The sequence below is a fragment of the Xiphophorus couchianus genome, chromosome 24 (genome assembly GCF_001444195.1).
Source record: "Xiphophorus couchianus chromosome 24, X_couchianus-1.0, whole genome shotgun sequence".
NCBI lineage: Eukaryota > Metazoa > Chordata > Actinopteri > Cyprinodontiformes > Poeciliidae > Xiphophorus > Xiphophorus couchianus.
The window spans coordinates 19,728,989-19,755,631 of NC_040251.1; the positions used below are offsets into that span (position 1 = coordinate 19,728,989).

A 26,643-nucleotide genomic window follows, 5' to 3' on the forward strand; every position below is an offset into this window, starting at 1 on the left:
CTGGCTGCATGCAGGAATGTGATTGGCCGCCGTCTTACATCTCTGAGCCGCCACAACAACGAGGAGAACGACTGGAACGTTTCCCTAGAAGCTGTTGTCTCCAGTCTGAACAGCTGATGATTGCAGTGGTTGAACTGGGCCGACCAGTTCAGCTGCTGGGAGCTGCAGCGGTTTGTGTGTGTGTGTGTGTGTGTGTGTGTGTGTGTGTTGGGATGCCTGGGGGATGAAGTCAGCGCTGGGTCTGCTCGCTCACCTAAACACACACTCACAATGAGGCCGGTATCTGCTTCCACCATCTTGTCTGTGTGTTCCTGCTGTTGCCGTGTTGACAGAGCAAACACGCTCTGTGGACGGAGCGTTAGCGCTGCTAGCAACATTAGCGCAGTTAGAGCTGCTAGCAACATTAGCGCAGTTAGCGCTGCTAGCACCATTAGCGCTATGTCAGCAGAAACGTCTCCAGGAGGGAATTTTGCTCCGGCGTTCCGGGAATCTGATCCCAGATCGGCTCTCTGCTCTGGTTTCCAAAGCGCAGCGCCAACATGGGGTGCAACAGAGATAAATGTCCTGCTGAAACGCTCACTCTCCTCCAGACGTCTGTTGTTGCCTCACTGCTTCAGATCAAACTGATTTCAACTCAAAGTGAAGATAAAAACAGACAGCCGATATTTCAGGCATTAATTAACCAACCTGACGCTGTGCGTTTGTGATTATTGATAATGATTCTTTACTGTGGAGGATTATTGATCTGACAGTTTATCTGTGTGATTTAACCATTAATCAGAGGATTATCTGACTGGACCCGAATGTTTACAGTTCTGGTCCAAATGCAACAGATTCATCTGTAGTAATAAAATATATACAACAAACAGCAATAGTTTCTTTTAGTAGTGTGTTTTATTTAGTTATTCTATATGAAATCCACTTTATATAGAATAAATATGAAGTAAAGCAAAGTGCTTTAATCACTTTGCTGATTAAAAATGACAGTTTATACGATGTAATAACAAAAACTCAAACTGTTAATAAATCATTAAAGTGTGAATAAAAGTATTAGAGCAAGTAATCAGGAACAAAAAGATAAATATCTTCAAACTTATAAGATACTAATAATTTTAAAATGTCTTCAGAAATTGTTAAATTTTAAAAACACAATTATTGTTATTGTGGACAGATGCATCAGAACCAGAACCGACGTGGAGCCGATCCTGCTGTCCCTCAGTGTCAATGTTTCCCCCGACCTCTGCGTGTCGCTCTGTAATGTTTCCCCCAACCTCTGCGTGTCGCTCTGTAATGTTTCCCCCAACCTCTGTGTGTCGCTCTGTAATGTTTCCCCCGACCTCTGCGTGTCGCTCTGTAATGTTTCCCCCGACCTCTGCGTGTCGCTCTGTAATGTTTCCCCTGACCTGTGTGTGTCGCTCTGTAATGTTTCCCCCGACCTCTGCGTGTCGCTCTGTAATGAGTCCTACCTGGTTGGACATTAACACATTCAGTTCCACTGGCTGATCTCTGTCCTCTATGCTGGATCCATGTTTGGATCAGTTCAGTATTTTCTGACGGATCAAACTTCCAGCTGCTATCAGGTCATGATAATAAATGTTGCTGGACGATAAATCGTCCCAGAAATTATTATGATAAATAATAATATCGTTTTTTTGACACCATTTTTATGTAATATAGTAATAATGTCATAAATAATACAATAACACCTTATCAAATGTCAATAAACTTTAAATTCTAAAGAACAATTAATACTGGAAATGGAAGACATTTTAAATATATAAAATCAAAAAAAGGAAACAACAAATAAAATGAATCATAAAGTCTGTAAATAAAATTATCCTTCAGAAAGAAATGGCAAGTTGAGACCAAAACACCAAACTGAAAACGGTGGAAAGAGAAAAATAATAAATCATGCAAATGGGAATTATTGAGTTTGTTTTAATTTATTGTGCAGTTTATTATTTATTGTGACAGGCTTGGTGCTAATTGAAACATCCGTGTGTGTGTGTGTGTGTGTGGGTGTGGGTGGGTGTGTGTGTGTCTGGGTGTGTGTGTGGGTGTGTGTGTGGGGTTGTGTGTGTGTGTGTGCTCAGGTCTCTTCCAGAGAAACCCGCTCCCTGTGCAGACTGACTATATAACCATAGCAACACGTCTGTTTTCCGTGGAAATGAAATCAAAAGCAGAAGAAATTAAATTTGCCCCAAGAATGTAGATCTTCCAGATTAGAGAGATCTGACTGCAGCAGCAACCAGCAACTATCAGCAGCAACCAGCAACTACTCTGCTTCTGCTCACCATCAGACGGCTGAAGTGTTGGTCAGAGAAACTGATGATTAGAGACCACCCACCTGCTGCTGCTGGTTTCTGCTAGTTGCTGCTGCTGGTTGCTGGTTGCTCCATCATTGCCGACCAGCTGCTTCATTTGGATGCGTTTGCATGCTGGGTGAGTTTCTCTCCTCTCTCACTGCAGCTGTAATCAGAGACAATCACTTTATATGGACCCTTTGTTACCATGGTGATGAACCCAGACACACTGGCTGCTCCGCTCCGTGTTTCCTGCTCCGTGTTTCCTGCTCCGCTCCGTGTTTTCTGCTCCGCTCCGTGTTTCCTGCTCCGTGTTTCCTGCTCCGCTCCGTGTTTTCTGCTCCGCTCCGTGTTTCCTGCTCCGCTCCGGGTTTTCTGCTCCGCTCCGTGTTTCCTGCTCCGCTCCGTGTTTTCTGCTCCGCTCCGTGTTTCCTGCTCCGCTCCGTGTTTTCTGCTCCGCTCCGTGTTTCCTGCTCCGTGTTTCCTGCTCCGCTCCGTGTTTTCTGCTCCGCTCCGTGTTTCCTGCTCCGCTCCGTGTTTTCTGCTCCGCTCCGTGTTTCCTGCTCCGCTCCGTGTTTTCTGCTCGCTCCGTGTTTCGTGCTCCGCTCCGTGTTTTCTGCTGCGCTCCGTGTTTTCTGCTCCGCTCCGTGTTTTCTGCTCCGCTCCGTGTTTCCTGCTCCGCTCCATGTTTTCTGCTCCATGTTTTCCGCTCCGTGTTTTCTGCTCCGCTCCGTGTTTCCTGCTCCGCTCCATGTTTTCTGCTCCATGTTTTCCGCTCCGTGTTTTCTGCTCCGCTCCGTGTCTTCTGCTCCGCTCCATGTTTTCTGGTACAAGTTACTTTGTTTCTGCTGAATAAGCAATATTTTGTTTGATTAATGAATAATTATTAGTAATTATCAATATTTACTTTTTGTTTTTAACATTTTGTGTTTGGCAGTTTGGAGATCAGAATTGTTGTCTGAGTGTCAAAGTGAAACCAACAGATTTACTTTCATAAGTGAAGCATTGCAGCTTCACCATGAGGCTCCACTTGATCAATATATGAAACTTTATTAGAAAAGCCTTCAGATGTAATGGAGACAGATAGAAAGAGAGAAAAGTGGGAAAATGTTTAAAGGGAACAGAAACTAACACCTTTAATCTGCAGCTACAGGAAGAGACAAAATTAAAGTCTGATTATTCATACAGGAGCAGAGCTGACATCTCATTAAATTATTTCCATCGTTTTTAATGCTCATTTTGAAGTAATAAATTAGAAATGGTTGATGGGAACATTTGAAAAGATTTGATCAATTCTGTAACTAAGTTTTTACTCTGAGGTGAATTTAGAGTTAAAGCGTTGAAGAAGTAGACGGGAAACGTTTGGTGAATAATTTGTGACGTAGCGAACGTTCCCATCCACTGCAGGTCTGTGCCTTACCAGAGGAACCAAACTGGAGGGGAGGACTCTCTGCTCCATGTCAGTTTACAACTTTACTTCCTGTTTGTTCCAGCCGTGGGTGATGACAACATCTGGCAACATCACACTGATCCACATTTTAAAATTAGCCTGACATCTGGATGGAATCATAGCTTATTTATTTCCTGTAAAACAGTTTTACAAAAGCTTTCCAACATTTCCCAACTCAAGCGGTTTTTAGCATGCTATGTTAGCGATTAGCATGACTAGCATTAATAAAGCAACGGTACATGAATCCTGTAACTCAGATTTCCTAAAAGGTGGAAACATTTCTAAATCCTGAGTTTTCCATGACTGACAGGCTGAACGCTCAGACAGTGACTTCCTGTTATCAGATCAAACGTTCGCTCTCTCTCACAGCCTGAATGAACAGCAACAAACCCCAGCTTGAAAACCATCAGGGAGAGTTTGCAGGTCAGAGGTCATCATGCTGGTCAGACTGGAAACCAGTGAATACTGGTGCTTTTCTAACAGAAACAGAACTGGTTAAAAACAGGAGATATTTAATTAACAAAGATCAAACCAAAATCAAAAAGCTATAAAAAAAATCCAAGTTCGCCTTCTGAAACATCCAACATCTGTAAAAACGGCAATTTAAAGGGACAGGACTCCATTTATAACTGCAGTAATTAATTTTATTTTCTTTAACTTGTTCAAAGTATTCAAAACTCAAAAACAATAATCCTTAAGTTCAAAGAGGAGTGGAGGAGTGAGACATCTTCTGTTTAGAGGATCTCAGCACAGGTCAACGTAACGCTCAGATTTATTCACATCAGATCAATCAGAAGCAGTTTAAAGGTGAGGAGGTCAGATGTTCCTCCAGAGCCGATCAATAATCAATATCAGCTCAATATTATCAGCTGAGTATCAACGTCCCGATGTGGACAGAGACACCAGAGACAGAAAACAGAGGTTTCCACGGCGACGTAACAGAGAGCAGGATGTAAAGAAAGAAGAAATGGAAACATGGAGGAGTTCAGGAGAGAGAGAGAGAGAGAGAGAGAGAGGGAGAGGATCTGACAGGAAAAGAGAAGAAAAACTAGAGAGGAAAAAACTGAGTAAAAAGAGGAACAAGGATGAAAGAATCAAAGTCTGAACAGACAAGAGAGAGATGGAAATATAACAGCTTAGTTTAGAAAGAAGGAAAACAAGACGAGGGAGGAGAAAATGAATGAAAGAGGTAAAGAAAAGAGAAAAAGGGAAGGAAAGAATGTGGGAGGAGGAAAAGTTCAGCCTGGAAAAATAGGAGGAGAGAAGAAGGAGGAAAGAAGGAGGGCTGGAAACAGCCAGGGATTACAGAGGAGAGAAGAAGAAAGCAGGTCAAAAGTCAGAACAAGCTGCTGACTCTCTGATTGGCTGTCTGCAGGAGGAGTGGGCGGAGCTAAACTATGGCGGGCGCCTCGGTGAAGGTGGCGGTGCGAGTCCGGCCGTTCAACTCCAGAGAGCTGGGACGCAACGCCAGGAGTGTGATCCAGATGCAGGGGAACAGCACCTGTAAGACACACACACACACATACACGCCAACACACACTGTAACACACACCCTGTAACACACACACATGCCAACACACACTGTAACACACACCCTGTAACACACACACACACACACACACACACACACACACACACACACACTGTAACACACACCCTGTAACACACACACACACGCCAACACACATACACACTGTAACACACACACACACACACGCCAACACACACCCACCCACGTACTGTAACACACACACACCAACACACACTGTAAGACACACACACACCCCGTAACACACACACTGTAAGACACACACTCTGGTTCCTGTCCTTATTAGGCTCCACAGTTCCCAGTTGCTCTTTCTGGAGATGATCTGGGTTTCAGTAAAAACCAGATCCGTTTGGATCCAGAGACAATCTGAGCTTCCAGCCTGAAACCTTAAAACATTAATAATTAATATAATTATTGATCAGTAGAGACTCTAAATTAAAGTATCGTTTAAAATGTGTTTGCATCTTTTACATCGTTGTTTATAACTTTCTGTAAATATTTCTTTACATTTCTAGTATGAACTGTTGTTCTGAGGCAGAAGGAAATAAAACATGAAATATGTTTTTTACTCATAGAAATCTGAAAAGTGTGGTGTGACTATAAACTACATGAAGCATGCCTCATTACTTTTCATACAGATTATATTCAGCTTCTTTGTTTCATGTTGTTTTAAATATAAGTTTGAATATTATATTCTAATAAAGCCACTGCTACAAATTATTCTGCATAAAATGCAAACTTTTAACAGATTTTTACTCTGAAAAAACATTTTTATGTTTCATTTTATTCATTTGTTACATTGTATTCATGTTAAAAGACAAAACTTTGAATTGTAAAGAAATACTAATACAAAATTTATATTTAATCAGAAATCTCACTAACTCCTCTGCTGTACCTCATGAGCCCTGGCAGGATTTAATATACCTGTTACATCTCTAATAAAGCTGAAAACTATTGATTATTAGGTTATTTTACCTGAATCATGATGAAGAGTGAAGACTGACTCAGTTAGCTGCATGCTAACGTCTTCCATTGACTCCAATGAGGAATGCTAGCAGGTTAAAACAGACCCTAGCAGACTCAGGTCGTCATGTGACCTCCTGACCTGCTGCTGCTAATAAACTGACGCTCTCACAGGATATTAATAGACGACGCTGCAGCAGGTTGTTTTTAGCTCCCAACACACCCACACACACACACACACACACCCACGGAGCTGCTCATCTGTTCTGGGAATGCTGGGCCAGTCACTGCCCGCTCCACCTGCAGGTCAGCAGCTGTAGGGTGTGACGCTCTGGCTAACTCTAACTAACTCTGGCTAACTCTAGCTAACCCTGACTAACTCTAGCTAACTCTAGCTAACTCTGGCTAACCCTGACTAACTCTAGCTAACTCTAGCTAACCCTGACTAACTCTGGCTAACTCTAGCTAACCCTGGCTAACCCTGACTAACTCTGGCTAACTCTAGCTAACTCTGGCTAACCCTGACTAACTCTAGCTAACTCTAGCTAACCCTGACTAACTCTGGCTAACTCTAGCTAACTCTGGCTAACCCTGACTAACTCTGGCTAACTCTGGCTAACTCTAGCTAACTCTGGCTAACCCTGACTAACTCTAGCTAACTCTAGCTAACCCTGGCTAACTCTGGCTAACTCTAGCTAACTCTAGCTAACCCTGGCTAACTCTAGACCAGACGGATGTCCTCATCCTGAAACACCTGGACAGTCTCTGACCCCTTCTTCATGTGTTTTCTGCTTCCAGGCATCTCTAACCCCAAACAGCCCAAAGATGGAGCCAAGACCTTCACATTCGACTACTCCTACTGGTCACACACTACGGTAACAGCACACACACACACACACACACACACACACACACACACACACGCCCTGAGCCCTGGCAGCGCAGCAGCAACAGCAAGTTGTGTTTGTGTTCCTGCAGCCTGAAGATGAAAACTTTGCGTCTCAGAAGCAGGTTTACAAGGACATTGGTGAGGAGATGCTGCTGCACGCCTTCGAAGGTGAGAGCCTCTGATGTCAGCTGATGCTCCTCCAGCGGGTTCTTTCGGGTCGGGTCGAGAGGTTCTGATCCGGTTCTGGTGTTTTCCAGGATACAATGTGTGCATATTTGCTTACGGTCAGACTGGAGCAGGAAAAAGCTACACCATGATGGGACGGCAGGAGCCGGGGCAGGAGGGGATCATCCCCCAGGTTGGTGTCCTCTTCACGTGTCCTAGAACCCGGATGGGTCCACTCTGTCTGAGCCCGGATGGGTCCACTCTGTCTGAGCCCGGATGTGTCTCTGTCCTCAGCTGTGTGAGGACCTGTTCCAGCGGACGGGTCAGAACACAGACCCAGACCTGACCTATTCAGCGGAGGTAAGCGCCGTCTCCGTCTCCTTCCCACTCACCCTGAACGGACTCTGACCGGTCCGCGCCTTGCTCCTCCTGCAGGTGTCCTACATGGAGATCTACTGTGAGCGGGTCCGGGATCTGCTCAACCCGACGTCACAGGGATCCCTTCGAGTCCGGGAGCATCCCATCCTGGGCCCGTACGTGGAGGACCTGTCCAAACTGGCCGTGACCGGATTCACCGACATCCGGGAGCTGATGGACGAAGGCAACAAAGCCCGGTCAGTCTGAGCGGGACCCTGTGCAGTCCAGGACCTTCTGGACCCGGCTGGAACCGGGCTGGAGTTCAGTCAGACCGCGTCTGGCTCTGGGACGTCCAACAGGACGATAGAAAACCAAACTAAACCAGTGGGAGCTAGCTGAAGCTTTAGCTGCCCTGAACGCAGACATTAGCTATTCTAACGCTCTGCTACACCAACATGCTGTTTAGCAGAAGCTAGTTCTAAAGCGCTATAACAGCATAGTATTTAATGAATGCTAATGCTAATGCTAATTCAATCTGGACTTTGACTAGACCATTGACGCACCTGGATTTTGCTCCTTCCAGTCCTTGTAGAGTAGAAAAGTATTGATCAGTTTGGATCACATCGCTGTGCCTCACAGCCGCTATGAAGAGCTGCTGTGCATTCTGGGTATTTTTAGATTAGATTAGATAGCATTTATTGTCATTGAACAGAATTCAACAAAATTTCCATTGCAGCTCCTGTGCAAAAGGTCAAATATATACAGTAAAAATAAACAAACACACAATAATAATAATAACAATATATACAACTAAAATTAACTAAAGGCCCTCAACCATCCAAAGAAGTAGCAGCAGGTCCAATTATGGCAAAGTACAGATAATGTGACAGTGCAAAGTGCAGAACAATTTTACTCATTAGAACTATCCTGCTATGACCTTTGACCTGCTAACTAAAACCTGTAGAGTCTAAAACCGGAGTCTGTTTGGTTTCTGGTCATTTCTCTGAGCTTCAGGCTCTGATCTGGGATGTCTACTGGGAACACTGGGAACACTGGTCACCAGCTGGGATCTTTTCTACTGAATTTATCCTTTAAGTATTAAATTAGTTTTTCCATGACTGTCTGGAGCCTGAAATGCAGAGACAGAAATCAGCAGATGATGATTTTCCCTCTCTGATCGTCTCTAAACCACCTGATTGATTATTGGTAATGTATTGATTTCTGATTATTGGTAACGTATTGATTTCTGATGGCAGGACGGTTGCTGCCACCAACATGAACGAGACGTCGTCCAGGTCGCACGCCGTCTTCACCATCGTCTTCACCCAGAGGCGCAGAGACCAGATGACCAGCCTGGACACGGAGAAGGTCGGTGCGCTCGGTCCGGTCCGTTCTGTCCGGTCCCATGGTCCGGTGCGGTCGGTCCGGTCCGTTCTGTCCGGTCCCATGGTCCGGTCCCATGGTCCGGTCCGGTCGGTCCGGTCCGTTGTGTCCGGTCCCATGGTCCGGTGCAGTCGGTCCGGTCCGTTCTGTCCGGTCCCATGGTCCGGTCCCATGGTCCGGTCCGGTCGGTCCGGTCCGTTGTGTCCGGTCCCATGGTCCGGTCCGTTCTGTCCGGTCCCATGGTCCGGTCCCATGGTCCGGTCCGGTCCCATGGTCCGGTCCGGTCCGGTCCGGTCCGGTCGGTCCGGTCCGTTGTGTCCGGTCCCATGGTCCGGTCCCATGGTCCGGTCCGGTCCGGTCCGGTCCGGTGCGGTCGCTCAGCCTCTCCACTTCACCGCCTTCTGTCTCTGCAGGTGAGCAAGATCAGCCTGGTGGACCTGGCTGGCAGCGAGCGCGCAGACTCCTCAGGGGCAAAGGGCACCCGGCTAAAGGTCAGAGGTCACTGAAGGGCCACGGCTGGTCTGTTTTTATCCCATCGCTCATGTTTGCTGTGGTTTTCACACAGGAAGGAGCAAACATCAACAAATCTCTGACCACGTTGGGAAAAGTGATATCAGCGCTGGCAGAAATGGTAGCTTAATGTTTAAACCAGTTAAATAAACCAGTTTAAGGTTTTAATGGGAAACTGACGGCTTCCTGTTTGTCTGCAGCAAAGCAACAAGAAGAGGAAAAGTGACTTTATCCCCTACAGAGACTCTGTTCTCACCTGGCTGCTGAAGGAGAATCTGGGTGAGGGTCAAAGGTCATCACGGATGATAACCCTAATTAATCATTTATAGTCAAATAATTTGTTTTACATCAGAAACAGTAGCAGAGACATTCAGACAGAATCACATTAATCCTGTTTATATTCATGAAACTAATGAATAACTGATAATAAACATCAATAACAGATTTATTAACATCAGTAAACTGGAGGCTTTTACTGTGAAAGAGCTTTTGGGTTTCCTGCAGAGTTCTGTCCAGTCGATCCGTTCGGTGTGACGAAGTCCAGCGACGGTTTCATGATTATTAAAGTTTCTCCTGTTTCTCAGGAGGAAACTCCCGGACGGCCATGATCGCTGCTTTAAGTCCTGCTGACATCAACTATGAGGAAACGCTGAGCACCCTGAGGTCAGAACCCGCTCTATTACCCCGACCCGGTCCGGTCCGTCCCGCTCAGACCCGTCCGTGTGCTTCCAGGTACGCCGACCGGGCCAAGCAGATCCGCTGCAACGCCATCATCAACGAGGATCCCAACGCCAAGCTGATCCGGGAGCTGAAGGCCGAAGTGGACCGGCTGAGGAACCTGCTGTTCTCCCAGGGCCTGCAGGAGCTGCTGCAGAACACCGGTACCGAACCGGACCGGACCGGAGAGGACTGGACCGGACCTGACCAGACCCGACTGGACTGGACTGGACTGGAGCAGACCGGACCGAGCTGGACCCGACCGGACTGGACTGGACCAGACCCGACTGGACTGGACTGGACTGGAGCAGACCGGCACCACATGACAACATGAAAACATCATAAACATCATCAGCCTCCACATCAGCAGACATTTTGTTAAACCAGGAAAGTTTCAGCCTTTATTTAAAGCAGCTCAGTGTTTCAGGTGTTTCTCAGTTTTCTGGAAGTTGGTTATCATCCATCCATCATCTGGTTTGATCTGGTAATTTAATGGCATCCGGCCATAACTGATCATCTATAGTATCAATAACAAATCGATCAATCAATAGGGTTCAGACTGTTCCTTTAAATCGGGCTCAGTCAGTAACACCTGGATCTGCTGGATGGATTTATGGAATATTCTAGATGTTGTGCAGCTGATTGTGTTTGTAAGTGAGAGCAGCAGTTATTTTCAGACAGCAGCTGTTTGTGTGTGTGTGTGTGTGTGTGTGTGTGTGTGTGTGTGTTGTTAGCTGACATTCCCGCCCGTTAGCGGTGAAACCTGACCCCTGTTCTCTCCTGCAGTCAACAACAACATCAGCCTGGCGGGGGCAGCAGGTGCGGCCGCCGCCCCCCCGCCGCCGCTGACCCCGACAGCCAATGGGATCGCAGCTGCAGCAGACTCCGCCCCCGCAGGTCCCTCCTCTCACTGCTTCATCTTCATCATAGGAAGTTTCTGAATTAATCTTGACTTCATGTTGGATCCAGATTTTCCTTCGGCTGAAGCTGAAGCTCCACCTGCAGGAGACACACCTGCTGACTCCGCCCACCCCACCCAGAGCGGGCAGGACGCAGAGGAGGCGGTCGCTACGGAAACCATCAGCAAGGAGGAAGCGGCCGAGAGGCTGATGGTGGGACGGAACCAGATTATTGAATCTGGAGCCGAGGGATCAGCGGATCGCTGACGGGTTCTGGGTTCTGTTCAGGAAACGGAGAAAATCATCGCAGAGCTGAACGAGACGTGGGAGGAGAAGCTGAGGAAGACCGAGTCCATCCGCCTGGAGAGGTACCGGCCGCCACGGTTCACCCTGTCACCACGGTTCACCCTGTCACCCCGGTTCACCCTGTCACCACGGTTCACCCTGTCATCCCGGTTCACCCTGTCACCACGGTTCACCCTGTCATCCCGGTTCACCCTGTCACCACGGTTCACCCTGTCACCACGGTTCACCCTGTCATCCCGGTTCACCCTGTCACCACGGTTCACCCTGTCACCACGGTTCACCCTGTCACCACGGTTCATCACGGTTCACCCTGTCACCACGGTTCATCACGGTTCACCCTGTCATCCCGGTTCACCCTGTCACCACGGTTCACCCTGTCATCCCGGTTCACCCTGTCACCACGGTTCACCCTGTCACCACGGTTCATCACGGTTCACCCTGTCACCACGGTTCATCACGGTTCACCCTGTCATCCCGGTTCACCCTGTCACCACGGTTCACCCTGTCATCCCGGTTCACCCTCTCATGTCTGTGTTTCTGTCAGGGAGTCGCTGCTGGCGGAGATGGGCGTGTCCATAAAGGAGGATGGAGGAACTCTGGGAGTTTTCTCCCCTAAAGGAGTGAGTTCACCCTCTAACATTCATTCATTCATAATTCATGCTGTCGTTCCAGGAGCTGTGCTGGATTTCATCATCCTGTTTGTTTTACTGGGTGTTACTGGTAACATTCAGGTCATACTGGGATCCCTGTGGAAAACACCAGAACCTCCAGTTTGGACCAGAACATTCTGCTGAGTGTTTCCTTCAGTGACGCGCTAACAGAGGAGCTAACTCTGCTTTAGCGCCTAGCTAACTTTGAAACCTTTAGCGTTCTTAGCGTAACCTAAATATGTTTGGTCCAGATATAAAACCTAAAGCTTTAATCTGCTTGTTGTTTGTTTTTTAGTTATTTACTGGTAAAAGTAGTTAGACGTTTATATTCATGCTCTTATTTTGAAGTCTGTTCTTGCAGCAGTTCCGTTTCCTGTCCTGATGGTTTTTAAAGAATCTTTATTGGGTTGAAGGTTCTGGAAAACAGTTCAGCTCCTCAGAAAGAGGAAAGTTACAATACTGGACCCCAGATAAACCGGGTCGACCGGACTGTCGGGCCTTACAGAACCACGGGAGAGCGGTTCTGTTTGGGTTCTGTTTAGTTTCAGTTTAGTTTCAGTTAAGGTTCAGTTAAGGTTCTGTTAAGGTTCTGTTTAGGTTCAGTTTAGTTTCAGTTAAGGTTCAGTTAAGGTTCTGTTTAGGTTCAGTTTAGGTTCTGTTTAGGTTCAGTTTAGTTTCAGTTAAGGTTCTGTTTAGGTTCAGTTTAGTTTCAGTTAAGGTTCTGTTTAGGTTCAGTTTAGTTTCAGTTAAGGTTCAGTTAAGGTTCTGTTTAGGTTCTGTTTGGGTTCTGTTTAGGTTCAGTTTAGTTTCAGTTAAGGTTCAGTTAAGGTTCTGTTTAGGTTCAGTTTAGGTTCTGTTTAGGTTCAGTTTAGTTTCAGTTAAGGTTCTGTTTAGGTTCTGTTTAGGTTCTGTTTGGGTTCTGTTTAGGTTCTGTTTAGGTTCAGTTTAGGTTCAGTTTAGGTTCAGTTTAGGTTCAGTTTAGTTTCAGTTAAGGTTCAGTTAAGGTTCAGTTAAGGTTCTGTTTAGGTTCTGTTTGGGTTCTGTTTAGGTTCAGTTAAGGTTCAGTTTAGGTTCAGTTTAGGTTCAGTTTAGGTTCTGTTTAGGTTCTGTTTAGGTTCTGTTTGGGTTCTGTTTAGGTTCTGTTTAGTTTCAGTTAAGGTTCTGTTTAGGTTCTGTTTAGGTTCTGTTTGGGTTCTGTTTAGGTTCTGTTTAGTTTCAGTTAAGGTTCAGTTAAGGTTCTGTTTAGGTTCTGTTTGGGTTCTGTTTAGGTTCAGTTAAGGTTCTGTTTAGGTTCTGTTTGGGTTCTGTTTAGGTTCTGTTTAGGTTCAGTTTAGGTTCAGTTTAGGTTCAGTTTAGTTTCAGTTAAGGTTCAGTTAAGGTTCAGTTAAGGTTCAGTTTAGGTTCTGTTTAGGTTCAGTTTAGGTTCTGTTTGGGTTCTGTTTAGGTTCTGTTTGGGTTCAGTTTAGGTTCAGTTAAGGTTCTGTTTAGGTTCTGTTTGGGTTCAGTTTAGGTTCAGTTAAGGTTCTGTTTAGGTTCAGTTTAGGTTCAGTTTAGGTTCAGTTTAGGTTCACTTTAGTTTCAGTTTAGGTTCAGTTTAGGTTCAGTTTAGGTTCAGTTTAGGTTCAGTTTAGGTTCTGTTTAGGTTCTGTTTGGGTTCAGTTTAGGTTCAGTTAAGGTTCTGTTTAGGTTCAGTTTAGGTTCAGTTTAGGTTCAGTTTAGGTTCACTTTAGTTTCAGTTTAGGTTCAGTTTAGGTTCAGTTTAGTTTCAGTTTAGGTTCAGTTTAGGTTCAGTTTAGGTTCAGTTTAGGTTCTGTTTAGGTTCAGTTTAGGTTCAGTTTAGGTTCAGTTTAGGTTCAGTTTAGGTTCACTTTAGTTTCAGTTTAGGTTCAGTTTAGGTTCAGTTTAGTTTCAGTTAAGGTTCAGTTAAGGTTCAGTTAAGGTTCTGTTTAGGTTCTGTTTGGGTTCAGTTTAGGTTCAGTTAAGGTTCTGTTTAGGTTCTGTTTGGGTTCAGTTTAGGTTCAGTTAAGGTTCTGTTTAGGTTCTGTTTAGGTTCAGTTTAGGTTCAGTTTAGGTTCACTTTAGGTTCAGTTTAGGTTCAGTTAAGGTTCTGTTTAGGTTCTGTTTAGGTTCAGTTTAGGTTCACTTTAGTTTCAGTTTAGGTTCAGTTTAGGTTCAGTTTAGGTTCAGTTTAGGTTCAGTAACATGAAATCCTGCTCCAGAATGCATGAACGACCCAAACAGTCGGGTTCTGTTGTGTCTAAATAGAGTCAGCTGAGTTTAGTTTCTGCTTCCTGTCTGAGCCAAAGCGGCCATGTGATGTTAATAATGGCCGCCAGGCTGACGCCAGGTCAGAGGTCACTGGTTAACCGTTCAGTTGTTTCTGTTTATTTCTGTTTTATTTTTTGTTTTATTTCTGTTTTATTTTATTTCTGTTTTATTTTATTTTTTGTTTTATTTCTGTTTTTTGTTTTATTTCTGTTTTATTTAATTTTTTGTTTTATTTCTGTTTTATGTTTTATTTCTGTTTCTGTTTTATGTTTTATTTCTGTTTCCTCCTGCTCCAGACGCCTCACCTGGTGAACCTGAACGAAGACCCGCTCATGTCCGAGTGTCTGCTCTACTACATCAAGGAAGGATTCACCAGGTCAGATGGAGGTCAATCGGGGTCAGGACGTCTCAGAGGACATCTTGGTTCTCACTGTTGTCTCTGTGTCTCAGGGTTGGACAGCAGGACGTGGACATCAAGCTGTCTGGACAGTTTATTAAAGAAATCCACTGTGTGTTTGTCAGTGAGACCAACGACCAGGGAGAAGGTCAGACACCGTCTGTCCGTCTGTCTGACTCTCTGAATGTCTGTCTGTCTGACCTTTTGTCTCAGTGTCTTGTTGTCTGTCTGTGTGTTTGTCTCAAACCGGATCCTGATTGGCCGGTTTCCCTGATCAGTACCAACAGGCTCTGTGTCAGAGCGCCCTCTGCTGGTCAAACGTTCTCAGTGTTTATCTGAATCCTTCATGGACCTCAGAGTTTCTTTCCCTTCCTGATGTTATTCTAGGTTCGTAGATGTTCTAGTAGGCAGTAAGTGATTCAGAGGACGGTGCAGCTCCGCCTCCATCATGGCCGCTAAGCTCCGCCTCCCAGTAATCAGCTGATTAAACTAGATTTGGTTCTGTTGGGTCTGAATCAGGCTGATGCTGCCGGCTCTGTTCACTGACTCTCTCTTCTTCTCTCTCTGTAAAAGCTGCCAGGAAGTCTGTCAGGTATCGTCTCTTTATGATCATGTGACCTCTGACCCCTTCACCCCTCCCTCCTCTTCCTCCCTGCTGCTGCAGCATCCAAACCGATCAGCTAAACTGCAGATGAGGAGAAACTCAGAAGATTTTCCTCATCTGGTGTTTCAGTCAGAATCTCTCCAGACTCTCTTAGATTATTATTAATATTATTATTGTTGTTATTATTGTTAGTTCAGAGTTTTGCTGAAATGTTTGCAGATTATCGTGTTAGACAACCTCCTCATTGTTGGCGTTCAGATCTGATGGGATGAAACGTTCAGAACTTTTTCCTCTCACCAGATCTGAAGCGTTGTGATGAACACATGAACCCTGCAGACGTTTCTCTGCTGTGAAAGCTCTTCTTCTTCTCCTCTCTGCAGTGGTGGTCACTCTGGAGCCGTTAGTGGGAGCTGAGACGTACGTGAACGGGAAGCAGATCAGCGAGGCGGTCGTCCTGAAGCAAGGTCAGAGCTTCAGCCATGATTTACCAGCCAGGCTGTGATTTTACTGCCTCTAAACTAAAACCATAAAGCTCATGAAGTCACGTCCTTATCAAGATTACATCCTCCTGAATCCAGATATTGATCTGATTAATGATTAATGATAGGCCGACACCAGGAACTGACAGGAAGGCTACTGACTGATGCTAGCTAGCCGCTAGTAAATGACCAGAGGACCAGAATCTGCCTCACACTACAGTTATTCACCCATTCACATGCACCATTCACTCGCTCATCCAAGCCTACGCTAGGCTACCTTTAGCCTAACGCTAGACTATATTTAGCCTAACGCTAGGCTACCTTTAGCCTAATGCTAGGCTATCTTTAGCCTATCCGTGCTAATGGCAGCAGAGGAAGAAGGCGATCCAGTAACCGGTGCCGGCCAATCATTAATCAGTCTTAACATTTCATCATAACTATCAGTTTGATCAAACAGTAACGCGCTCCACCTGTTCCTGCTCGCTTCCTGTGTGTCTGCGTTGCTAGGTAACCGCATCGTGATGGGGAAGAACCACGTGTTCAGGTTCAACCACCCGGAGCAGGCGAGGCTGGAGAGGGAGCGCAGCGTCACGGCCGAGCAGCAGGGGGAGCCGGAGGACTGGAACTACGCTCAGAAGGAGCTGCTGGAGAAGCAAGGCATCGACATCAAGCTGGAGATGGAGAAGAGGTAGGAGGAGCGCCTGAGGTAAAGGAGGAGGGAGGAACGTTTAAACGGAGAGAAAGATGACAGAGCTGATGCCTGGTGTGCTGCAGGCTGCAGGACGTGGAGACCCAGTACCGGAAGGAGAAGGAGGAGGCTGACCTGCTGCTGGAGCAGCACAGACTGGTGGGTCCATATCAGCTTACCTGCTAGCCAACAGCTGGTCCGGTCTGGTCCGGCGGTTAACCCTGTGGTTCTGGTTCAGTACGCAGACAGCGACAGCGGAGACGACTCCGACAAACGGTCCTGTGAGGAGAGCTGGAGGCTGATCTCCTCCCTGAGGGAGAAACTTCCTGCCAACAAGGTGGGAGCAAACATCCGGGTTCAGCTGCGCCGCTGCATCATCAGTGACCCAGTCAGATGCTGCTCTGTTTTATTCAGAACCACGTCTGAATAAAGCAGCGTCAGCGATCCGGTTCTGGGTCCATCCGGTTGGCAGAAGAACCAAGTGAAACCAATGTATCTGTGACCTGATCGGGTTAAAGCCTGACCAACTTCATCTGAACTGACGAGTGATGAATGGTTTTGACAGATCTGTGTGTGAAGTGACGCCTGATTGGTTGGTTAGGAGTTTGTTGCTGAGTTTAGGCAGGAAAGTTGAAATGTGTGTGAATCCGAACAGAGACTGTGTGTCCAGGTGAATCATGTCGGGCCCTAACCGGCCGTCGTGTGGTCGTGTCCAGGTGCAGACCATTGTGAAGCGCTGTGGCCTGCCCAGCAGCGGGAAGCGGCGCGAGCCCCTCCGGGTCTACCAGATCCCCCAGAGGAGGCGGATCAGCAAAGACCCCAAGCGGGTCACCATGGAGGACCTGAGGATGCAGGCCGTCAAGGAGATCTGCTACGAGGTCTGCGACAGACCACACTCTGTCCTCTACCAACACATTTCACCTGGATCACGGCCTGTCTGTGTGTGGCGCCCCCCGCAGGTGGCTCTGGGAGACTTCCGCCACTCGCGTCAGGAGATCGAGGCGCTGTCCATCGTCAAGATGAAGGAGCTCTGCCGCATGTACGCCAAGAAGGACTCCAACGAGAAGGAGAGCTGGAAGGCCGTGGCCCAGGACGTCTGCGACACGGTGGGCATCGGAGAGGAGCGGAGCCCCCCCACCGAGGAGGGCGGCGGCGGAGAGACCAGCGAGGGAGGGCAGAAGGGAAAGGTGTACGACCTGAAGGCTCACATCGACAAGCTGACGGACATCCTGGAGGTAGGTGTTCCCCGCCGCCTCCTCGACCTCCTGCTGGGGAGGAGGAGCTGACGGAGGAGCGTCTGGGTCTCCTGCAGGAGGTGAAGCTGCAGAACAACATGAAGGACGAGGAGATCAAAGCCCTGAGAGACAGGATGATCAAGATGGAGAGCGTCATACCTGTCCAGGTGAGTTCCCACACGCTAAGGTCCCACACTGCGATGGCCACTTCGACCTTCACATGCGCCACTTCTCCTCCACTCTGGAGCTAACTGGCTAATGGCTAACGGCTAATCAGCTAACTGGCTAACCAGCTAACAAATCAGCAGTGCTCTGATTTGTTAGCTCTGCTCCTGGAGCCGGTAGCAGCGCTACCATATCGATGCTAACAGGTGAAGCACAGAGAGTCTCAGGAGACCTGTGAGCCCTTGAGGATTGGAGTAGGAAACCCCTGATCTCAGGTGTCTGTCGGCGTCCTGGCCCAACTCTCACCGGTCCGACTCGTTTCAGGACGACGACATAAACGGAGAAGGAGGCGAGTCCGCGCAGAGGGAGGGAGGAGGAGGCTTCGACGACCCCAACGACCCACCGGAGGTCAGAGTTCAACGCCTCATGGACGAGGACCCGGCGTTCAGGAGAGGGCGCCTCCGCTGGCTGAAGCAGGAACAGCAGCGCATCCAGAACCTGCAGAAGCAGAACATCACCAAGAAACTGAGAGGACAGAACCAGAACCCAGGTTGGTGAGGGAGCGGGTTTGGATTGGATGGGCTACTAGCGTTAGCTTTGTAGGCTAGTCACCACTGGACTGCCTTCTTCTTCTCCTGGCCATTAGTAGACATGTGTTAGCATTGGACGAGCTAGCTTGGCTTTGGATGGGAAGCAGCGCCAAACGATTCACAGATTTACTGAAGACAAAAACCTTCAAGTGTGAAACAGAGCAGAACTGAGAGGAAGGAGAGTCATCAACATTTTATTCTGAAAGCAACTGCGCTCAGCTCAGACTGGCCTAGTCAAAGTCCAGACCTAAGTCTAGTTTAGAATCTTTAATAACAGCTGCTCTCCTCTGAATATAAAGTTCAACTATTTCAGAACGAAGGAACGGGCAAAAGTTTCCAACTGGAGAGAAATTAACGCCACACTTTTCAGATTTCTGGCTGAGGTCACAGTGAGGTTATGCTGAGGTCACGCTCTGTGTCTCCGCCCTCTGCAGGTCAGCTGACCCCCACCGTCCCCGTCCATCTTCCCGGTACCGGCCGCTTCATCCCCCCCCAGGAGTGCAAACTGAAGTTCCCCTTTAAGAGCAACCCGGCCCACCGGTTGTCATGGGGACCGGCCAGCGAGGCGCTGCAGGCTCTGGGTCTGGGCGGCGAGGGCGGGGGGGCAGAGGAAGACGGTGGGGGGGGCCAGGAGAACGGCGGAGGTTCCCCCACGCCGCCCCCCCTCCTCCCCCTCCCCTTCCCTACGCCCCCCCCACGCATGCGCACGCCCAGCCCTCACCGCGCCTGGCAACAGCGTAACCAAGGCAACCAGGGCGGCTTCCACCACAACCAGCTGGGAAACAACCAGAACTACCAGCGGCGCCAACGCCGCGGCTCCCTGGACGGCTCCGCCCACGGTGACGAGCAGGGCGGGGGGCCCGGCGGTCACCAGGGGCGACCGCGGCAGCGCAGGGCGCCGTCGCCCGGCGGGGAGCGCGGGGGCCGGCCGGGGGCCCGGGGCGGCAGCGGGGACAGAGAGGGAGGCTTCTACTACAACCAGCGGCAGCACCATCAGTTCCACCCACACCCCTACTACAACTCCCACAATGCACCATTCCAGCCTCAGCCCAACTACCACAGCCTGCCGCGCTCCGGCCCCCTGCCCCTCCCCCCCGACATGCTGCTGGGGGCGGGGCCTCTGCCCGCTGGGTGGGGCTTCAGCACGCCGCCCAGGATGAGGCGGCAGTTCAGCGCCCCGAACCTGAAGAACAAGGAGAACATCATGTGACCCCGCGCAGGACTCTGATTGGCTGCGGATCCTCATGCTGTAGAGAACAGACGGAGCGCGTGCGTGTGTGTGTGTGTGTGTGTGTGTGTGTATGAATGGGTGTGTGTGTGTGTGTGTGTGTTTCAGCACCTTTATGAAACAAAGCGTTGAGGTCACGTCTGTCCTGCTGTTTGGGTTTTAACCGTCGCACGTCGGGTTTTATCTTAACCTCTGCTGTCGCCTAGGCAACAGGATCCATGTCTCTTAACCGCTGGTTTAGTCTGATCAAGTTCTGGTTCTGGTCCGGTAGACGGTTCAGTAGTTAGAGCTGAGCTAACTGGAGCTTTTTCCCATCATGCAGTTCAAAATGTTCAGTCCTCCTGACGGCGTTTCTGATGCTACATGATGAGCTAGCATCTCATTTATGGAGCAGTCTTTGATTTTTCCCATTTCACCTGAACGCTGCATAGCCAACAGCTACAAACCAAAGAAAGCTGCTCTGTGGCGCCACCTGCAGGACGTGAGCAGGAAGAGTTTGTTTTAGGAGAAGAGCACGCTGTGTTACTGAGCTGTGTGTATATCTGAAGTTTATCTTTCTGTTTTTATTTGTTTTTTAATGGAGATGAATTTTAAAAGGAATGAAATGTGCTGACGGTGCGTTCAATGTCGCAGGCAATCATAGGAAATGAGAGAGTAAAGTCTCAGGATGGGAGGAAGGTCATGTAGGGTTAGCAGGAGGGGATTCTGGGAGATGTAGTGAGATACAGAAGGCAGTGCAGGTTTGATGAATGTGTGTTAGATAGTGGAGGTTAAATCCAGACGCAGCAAAGCATTCTGGGAGAGGAGCACCTCTGATTGGCTGTTTTATTTCGTGTAGTTATTTGCTTTTTTTTGCTGTGTATTTTAGCCCCGCCCACATATTTGGTGATGATGTCATAATCTGTCATGGTTATGAATATTATAAAGTGTCATGACTAATGTTTGGTTGTTGGGATGCTGCTACAGGAGCTCCGCCGTGTATCTTCTGCTCTGTGTGTATATGTGTGTGTGTGTGTGTGTGTGTGTGTGTGTGTGTGTGTGTGTGTGTGAGTGATGGAGGTGTGTGACTTTCCGGATTAATTTAGACTCATCTTTTTATTTGACGTTTAGTTTTTATTTCTTTTTTCTCTGGGTTTGTTTTGACCCTGATTCCAGAACATTCACCGCCGGCCCCGCCCACCCATTCCTCTGCACCAATCACAGCCTCTGAAGCTGTGACATCACAGAGGGGGGGGCCCAGAGCTGCTCGGTGTTTCCTGTCTGTCGGGTTTTGTTGTATCAGGAACGAATCTCAGGCTCGACCTGCAGACATGATGGCAATAAACTGTCAGGAATCAAAGCTGCTGCTGTGTTGTTCTTCCAGCGCTACGGTGGCTGACAGGGGTCAAAACGGGGCTTCATTAAATATCCATCAGCTGCCATCTTTATGTTTAGTCACTGAGCTCTCAGGTTGAATATAAATAGTTTTCTTTTTCCCTGGAAGCATCAGGTGAGATGAACCAACCAAATCTTTATTCATTTCAAACAATGTAAAATCTTTATCTAAAACTCCTCCATTTATCTCTTCCCTATTTAAAATTTCTTATCTTCAGTCATTTTCAGTCTCCATGATAATTCTTCATTTGATACATTTTGAGAACAAACATTTCTGCTTTCTCCTCGTTTGTTGCAGCTTCACACTGATTATCTTTAATTGTAGGTAAAGAAAAATCTCTTCCAATTCCTCCCATCTTTCTAATCATTCCCCAGATCTCTTCTGTGGAATGATTTATTACAACTTATTACAATTTATTACAATTTATTACTTCCACAATAAATGCAACAAATTTCTTTTTCTCCACAATCTTTGTATTTCCTGATTTTCTCTGGTTCTGCATTTGCTCTGTTGTTTGAGACACAGAAATGTTTTTATCATTAACATTAAATTATCGTTTTAACTGCATAGGTAACTTTTTCTTTTTCGTATATTTTGTACCTGCTGTTTTTATGAGCTTCATATCCTTTAAATGCAGAACTTTGTTCCCCACCAAACTGTAACTTGGTTCCTTCAGAACATTTTTCATCCTCTTGCTCCTGTTTCTGCATTTCTTTTACAATAATCTCTATTCATCCTACAATTATCTGAGTCATTAATTCTTCATATTCATCCATCGCACTTCCTTGTTTAAAATAACCTGATTAACTCCAATAAGCACCAAACGGTTCTAAACACAGAGAAATGAAATCAAACATCTAAACTGGAGATTCAGAAATGAACAAAAAGAAATAAATGTCAGAATGAAACTGAAACTTGTTTCTGTTTCACTTTGTGTTTTAAAAATAACAAGAACATAATAAATAAACATTCAGTATGAAGATTGAATGTTCAGAAAAACATGGATTAATATCAAAGTTATTCCTAATATTGACCTGCAGCCACGATTTAAAGGTTTTTAGTGCCGTGATGAAACATTTCATATTTTATTACTGTCTGTCATGTTTCTGTGGATGATAACAGCAACAAAATCAACTTCTGATGAAAATATGAAGATTTATCAGATAATGAGAAAGTTTTACTTTTGTTTCTGATCCAAAACCATAAAAATCCGTTTCAGTTTGAATCATGTGGGAATTTTAATCCTCTCAGCGTTTCAGGTAAATCCTGAGTCACAGTTTCTGTCAGAGGCTGAATTATCGATCAATAACTGATAATTACTAATCTGTTCATTCAACATGAAACTTTTTATATATCTGACTAAAAAATTATTAAAAGTTTCAGGGTGAAAAAGATTCTAAAACGATCTCTCCTGTCAGACAAATATTTAAAATTCTTCACAGAAATAAAAGGTTCTAATAAAATTTGAAGTTTTATTTTATATTTAATTTCTACTAAATAAATAAATAGACGAATGGAGCCGTTTAAATTATTGGGATCAAATATTTTCTCTCTAATGTAACTTTAAGGGAAACAACAACTATGGCAACAACAACTGCAACTGCAGCAGCAACAAGGGAGTTGCTTCTTCCTGTTTCCTTCCCACTGTCGCCATCAGCAGCTGCAGGCCGGGCGCCGCCGTCCATCATGGCCGCCGGCGTCTCCACTGCAGAGAACAGAAACCAGCGGCTGGATCAGAACCACTCAGACGGAACCGGAACCGGACCCGGACCCGGACTCACGAGTGTCTGTGACGGTCAGGTTGATGGAGCGGCGGACCTCGGGGCCTGGCCCCGCCCCCTGCAGGTGACACTCGTAGGTCCCGGCGTCCAGGAAGCTGGCGTTCCTCAGGATGAGCGAGGCGTCTCCGCCCATCATGGCGGCGTCCCGCAGCATGACTCTGCCGTGGAAGAGGCTGTGCTGGTAGCGCTCAAAACTACGCTTGTTCCTGTAGAAGTAAACGTAGCCGCCGGCGATCAGGTCCGGCCGGCTCCACTTCAGGACAGAGATGTTAGCCACGCCGCCACGGCACACCAACATGACGTCCTGCAGCACGCTCACTTCCTGTTGGGAGATGCTCACTTCCTGTTGGGAGATGCTCACTTCCTGTTGGCCTGGACGCACAACATCAGAACGGTTTAGAGTTTAGGGACAGGATGCCGACTGGAAACCACGAGAAAACCTTCTGGCTTCATGTCAAATCCTAAGTTGTTGGAGCGGCCATATTGGAGCGGCCATATTGGAGCGTTCTGCACCATTTCATCTCTGGAACCGGATGTTCTGGTTCTGGATCGGTTCTGACCAAACACAGAATCCGCTAATGAAGAAATGATGCGTTGATGTAAATCAGAGGAAGCATCATGAGGGACGAAGGAAACGGAAATTCACTCGTTCATTTAACTAAACTTTGTTTATTATGTTGAAGGTTTTCTGTTTCATTCGGCTGGTGGAGGACGGGTCAGATGAGGTCAGAGGTCAGATGAGGTCAGAGGTCAGATGCTTGAGATGTTCAGCTGTTTGTGGCTCTGAAGATTCTTTTAGCGTCTCAGAAATCCAGAATCTTCAGCCAGAAAAAATTTAGTACATTTCTACCAAAAAACAAAACTCAGAAAATTTGAGATTGTTAGAAATTTTCTGAAGGAAAAGAAAACCTGGAAGTTTCTGAGTCGAATTTTGAAACTAAAAATTTCCAAAATGCAAAAAGTCTCAACTTTTGTCATCTGGAAGTTTCCAAGTTTTTCTAGAAAATTTCTGAGATGAATCTAAAAGTTTCTGAATTGTTTGGTGTAAATTTCCTTCTTTTTAGTCTCTAATGTCCCTGAACGCCTCATGAGGATCATGGATCCTCTGGTTCTGGTTCTGGTTCTGGTTCCACCAGGATCACAGTGACACTGAAACTGTTATTTCCTCTATTTTCTATGATGAAACAATAATTTCCTTTGACTTTGTGAACTTTTGCTTGTCTTTCTTTTTGAATCTTTTCCGTTTTATTTCCTGGTTAGTTTAGGTCAGGGGTCGGCAACCGCATGCGGCTCTTTAGCGCCGCCCTAGTGGCTCTCTGGAGCTTTTTCAAAGAAATGTTTGAAATTTGAGAAAGATGGGAAAGTGGGAAATATATATTTTTGTTTTAATATGGTTTCTGTAGGAGGACAAACATGACACAATCATTCTTAACGTTTTCCAACGCTATAAAAATGTGTAGAATAAATATTACATTTCAACATTTCTGTCAACAAAGATTTGTGTCATTGGCTGTGACGCGTTTCTTTCAGCTGGGCGGAGCGAGGAAGGTGGTAAACAAACCGACATGTGTGTGTTGGGCCATGGAGAGCAAAGAGGAAAAATAGCTGAGGAGAAATTCTACAATTGTTGGACCGAATCATTTGCATTCATTGCCAAAGCAGGAGGTTTACCTGAATGTTGCTCTGCAGCGAGAAGTTGTCAAATAACAAAAAGAGCAAAATGAGTACCGTACTTTCCGGACTATAGAGCGCACCTTACTATAAGCCTCACCTACAATTTATTTTTTAAATAACTGGAAACGTACATACATAAGTCTCACCGGGTTATAAGCCACATGGTTCAAAGCGCAGGGACAAAGTAGAAAATCTGGTAATGTGGAAAGACATTTTCAGGGAAGGTTTGTTACATTAGCTGCCGCGTCAAGATTAAAGTTGCATCTTACAATGTTACGATGTTGAGAAACTGTCAGTGATGTCCATAAACAGAAATCACAATCCTGCCATAGGTACATATATTTAGTAACAAAGTTGTTGTTTTATAAATTGATTAATGATTTTTGTCAGTATTTAAAATGACACTTAGTGATATTATTGTGTTTTGTTGCTCAGGATGGCTGCATGTCAAGATGCTGCTATATTTTATCATTCCACTGACTTGCTTGGCATTTGCACAGAAATCAAAGTTAAACTTTATTAATTTAATTTTATACTTTACCTTTTCAAAAGGCTGCTATTTAATTTTATGACTGCAGGTTGTGTTTTATTGCGTTTGTTGCCCAGATAAGAGGCACGTTGATCACGTTCATATTTAACGGTGATTATTTACAAAGAGCTCGTCGTTATGGAAACTGAAGATTTTCAAGGTTCCAAAAGGAAAAATATCTTTCCCTGTCGATCTTCATAATAAAAATGACATCAAAAATCAGATGTCTTTATTTCATTTCTTTAATTTTATCAATGCAACGAAACATAAAACATTAATATTGTAACGGAAGGTAAACTTAAAGCTCCATCGTACAACAGAGTCACGTGTCATTCCTTCCTGGACGCACAGCAGGGAAAATAAACATTTAATCAAGAATACTAATTATGAATACACTTAGTCATGTTGATAATAGGCTAATATAAACACTAAAAGCTTGTTTTGCCTACATTATAAACTTTATATAAGGCTTTTAATTTTTTGTGGCTCCAGACAGATTCGTTTTTTGTTCTTTTGGTCCAAAATGTCTCTTTCAACATGTTGAGTTGCCGGTTTAGTGGTTTAGTGACTCAGAGGCTCCGTTTCCAGACTTCACCGCCAAACGGATCCCTGGGATCCAGTCCTGGTTTTCCAGGGATCTGAGCCTTAAATGTGACTTCCTGTTAGTGATTATTTGGAGAAACCGGACCAATCAAAGTCCAGACTGACCTGGTGGGAGTTAATGCAGCCTGGCAGCGAGACAGAACCACATTCATACAACACACACACACACACATGCCCCCCCCCCCCCCCCCCCCCCCCCCCCCACACACACACACACACACACACACACACACTCCTTCCCTTCTCACATTAAGGTTTAGCTGGTTTTGTAATTTTATGATGTTAATGAAAGATGAAGACGAGGCTGGAAATCGACTCACCTGTTGCCAGGTAAAGGAGGGAAGCAGCCAGAAACCAGCAGCTGGTCTCCATGGTAACAGGAGCAGGTCTGCAGTCCAGACTGAGCGGTGAGGAAAGTGGATCAGCTTTAAATAACTGAATCACTTTCACTTTTAGTTTCAGGAAGGAGGATCAAAGTGTTTCCTGTAAGTCTCTTCATTTACTGTAACTGTGTTTTATTTTTACTCTTATTTATTTTTATTTACAGTATCTATTCTAAATATTTATTGCTGTGACATCAGAAACACTGATTGATCACTGAGTTTAATTTATTCACACATTTAAAGCATTAAAATGTTAAAATGAGTCTCAGCTGAATTTAATTTGACTCATTTCAGAAAATTTTAAAACTGAACCTTTAGTTCTGCTTGGCCTGTTGCAATAATCAATAATCAATAAATCAGATGATAAATCAAAAATGATTCATCAATTTTCTCTTTCCACTAAAAATCTGGATGATAAAAGATTAAAGTTTCCAGTTTGGTGTTTTGGTTCCAACCGGCTCTGCTGAACTCGAACTAAACGTCTGCAACTCCAGCAGAGGTCA

The 26,643-nt window shown here is 46.0% G+C and overlaps 2 protein-coding genes across 3 annotated transcripts in view; one reads left to right on the forward strand and one right to left on the reverse strand.

The window, feature by feature from the left end:
- The window catches only part of LOC114140511 (kinesin-like protein KIF1C), a 28,729-nt gene extending 7,595 nt beyond the window's left edge, over window positions 1-21,134 (forward strand). Inside the window, exons 2-28 of the mRNA XM_028010468.1 lie at window positions 5,129-5,256; window positions 7,064-7,140; window positions 7,244-7,322; window positions 7,412-7,512; window positions 7,614-7,679; window positions 7,755-7,933; window positions 8,933-9,044; window positions 9,473-9,550; window positions 9,625-9,690; window positions 9,770-9,848; window positions 10,154-10,232; window positions 10,302-10,450; window positions 11,073-11,183; window positions 11,256-11,398; window positions 11,474-11,553; window positions 12,036-12,111; window positions 14,706-14,785; window positions 14,860-14,954; window positions 15,791-15,874; window positions 16,397-16,577; window positions 16,664-16,736; window positions 16,816-16,914; window positions 17,294-17,455; window positions 17,537-17,812; window positions 17,890-17,979; window positions 18,302-18,527; window positions 19,002-21,134. Coding sequence (XP_027866269.1) covers window positions 5,151-5,256; window positions 7,064-7,140; window positions 7,244-7,322; window positions 7,412-7,512; window positions 7,614-7,679; window positions 7,755-7,933; window positions 8,933-9,044; window positions 9,473-9,550; window positions 9,625-9,690; window positions 9,770-9,848; window positions 10,154-10,232; window positions 10,302-10,450; window positions 11,073-11,183; window positions 11,256-11,398; window positions 11,474-11,553; window positions 12,036-12,111; window positions 14,706-14,785; window positions 14,860-14,954; window positions 15,791-15,874; window positions 16,397-16,577; window positions 16,664-16,736; window positions 16,816-16,914; window positions 17,294-17,455; window positions 17,537-17,812; window positions 17,890-17,979; window positions 18,302-18,527; window positions 19,002-19,777 — 3,723 coding nt within the window. The 5' untranslated portion in view covers window positions 5,129-5,150 and the 3' untranslated portion in view covers window positions 19,778-21,134. The remainder of the gene's footprint in view (window positions 1-5,128; window positions 5,257-7,063; window positions 7,141-7,243; window positions 7,323-7,411; window positions 7,513-7,613; window positions 7,680-7,754; window positions 7,934-8,932; window positions 9,045-9,472; window positions 9,551-9,624; window positions 9,691-9,769; window positions 9,849-10,153; window positions 10,233-10,301; window positions 10,451-11,072; window positions 11,184-11,255; window positions 11,399-11,473; window positions 11,554-12,035; window positions 12,112-14,705; window positions 14,786-14,859; window positions 14,955-15,790; window positions 15,875-16,396; window positions 16,578-16,663; window positions 16,737-16,815; window positions 16,915-17,293; window positions 17,456-17,536; window positions 17,813-17,889; window positions 17,980-18,301; window positions 18,528-19,001) is intronic.
- Window positions 21,135-21,751: 617 nt separating this feature from the next.
- On the reverse strand, window positions 21,752-26,195 carry LOC114140639 (uncharacterized). 2 transcript variants are annotated; one of them, XM_028010759.1, is made up of 3 exons: window positions 26,077-26,195; window positions 22,952-23,301; window positions 21,752-22,875 (listed from the first exon to the last, which is right to left on the reverse strand). In XM_028010759.1, exons 1-3 carry the CDS (start codon window positions 26,127-26,129, stop codon window positions 22,694-22,696), a joined length of 585 nt encoding a protein of 194 aa, XP_027866560.1. In that variant the 5' UTR covers window positions 26,130-26,195; the 3' UTR covers window positions 21,752-22,693. The 2 variants fall into 2 exon arrangements, with proteins under 2 accessions (XP_027866560.1, XP_027866559.1); XM_028010758.1 differs by having other exon boundaries at window positions 22,952-23,323; window positions 26,078-26,184.
- Window positions 26,196-26,643: the final 448 nt, after the last annotated feature.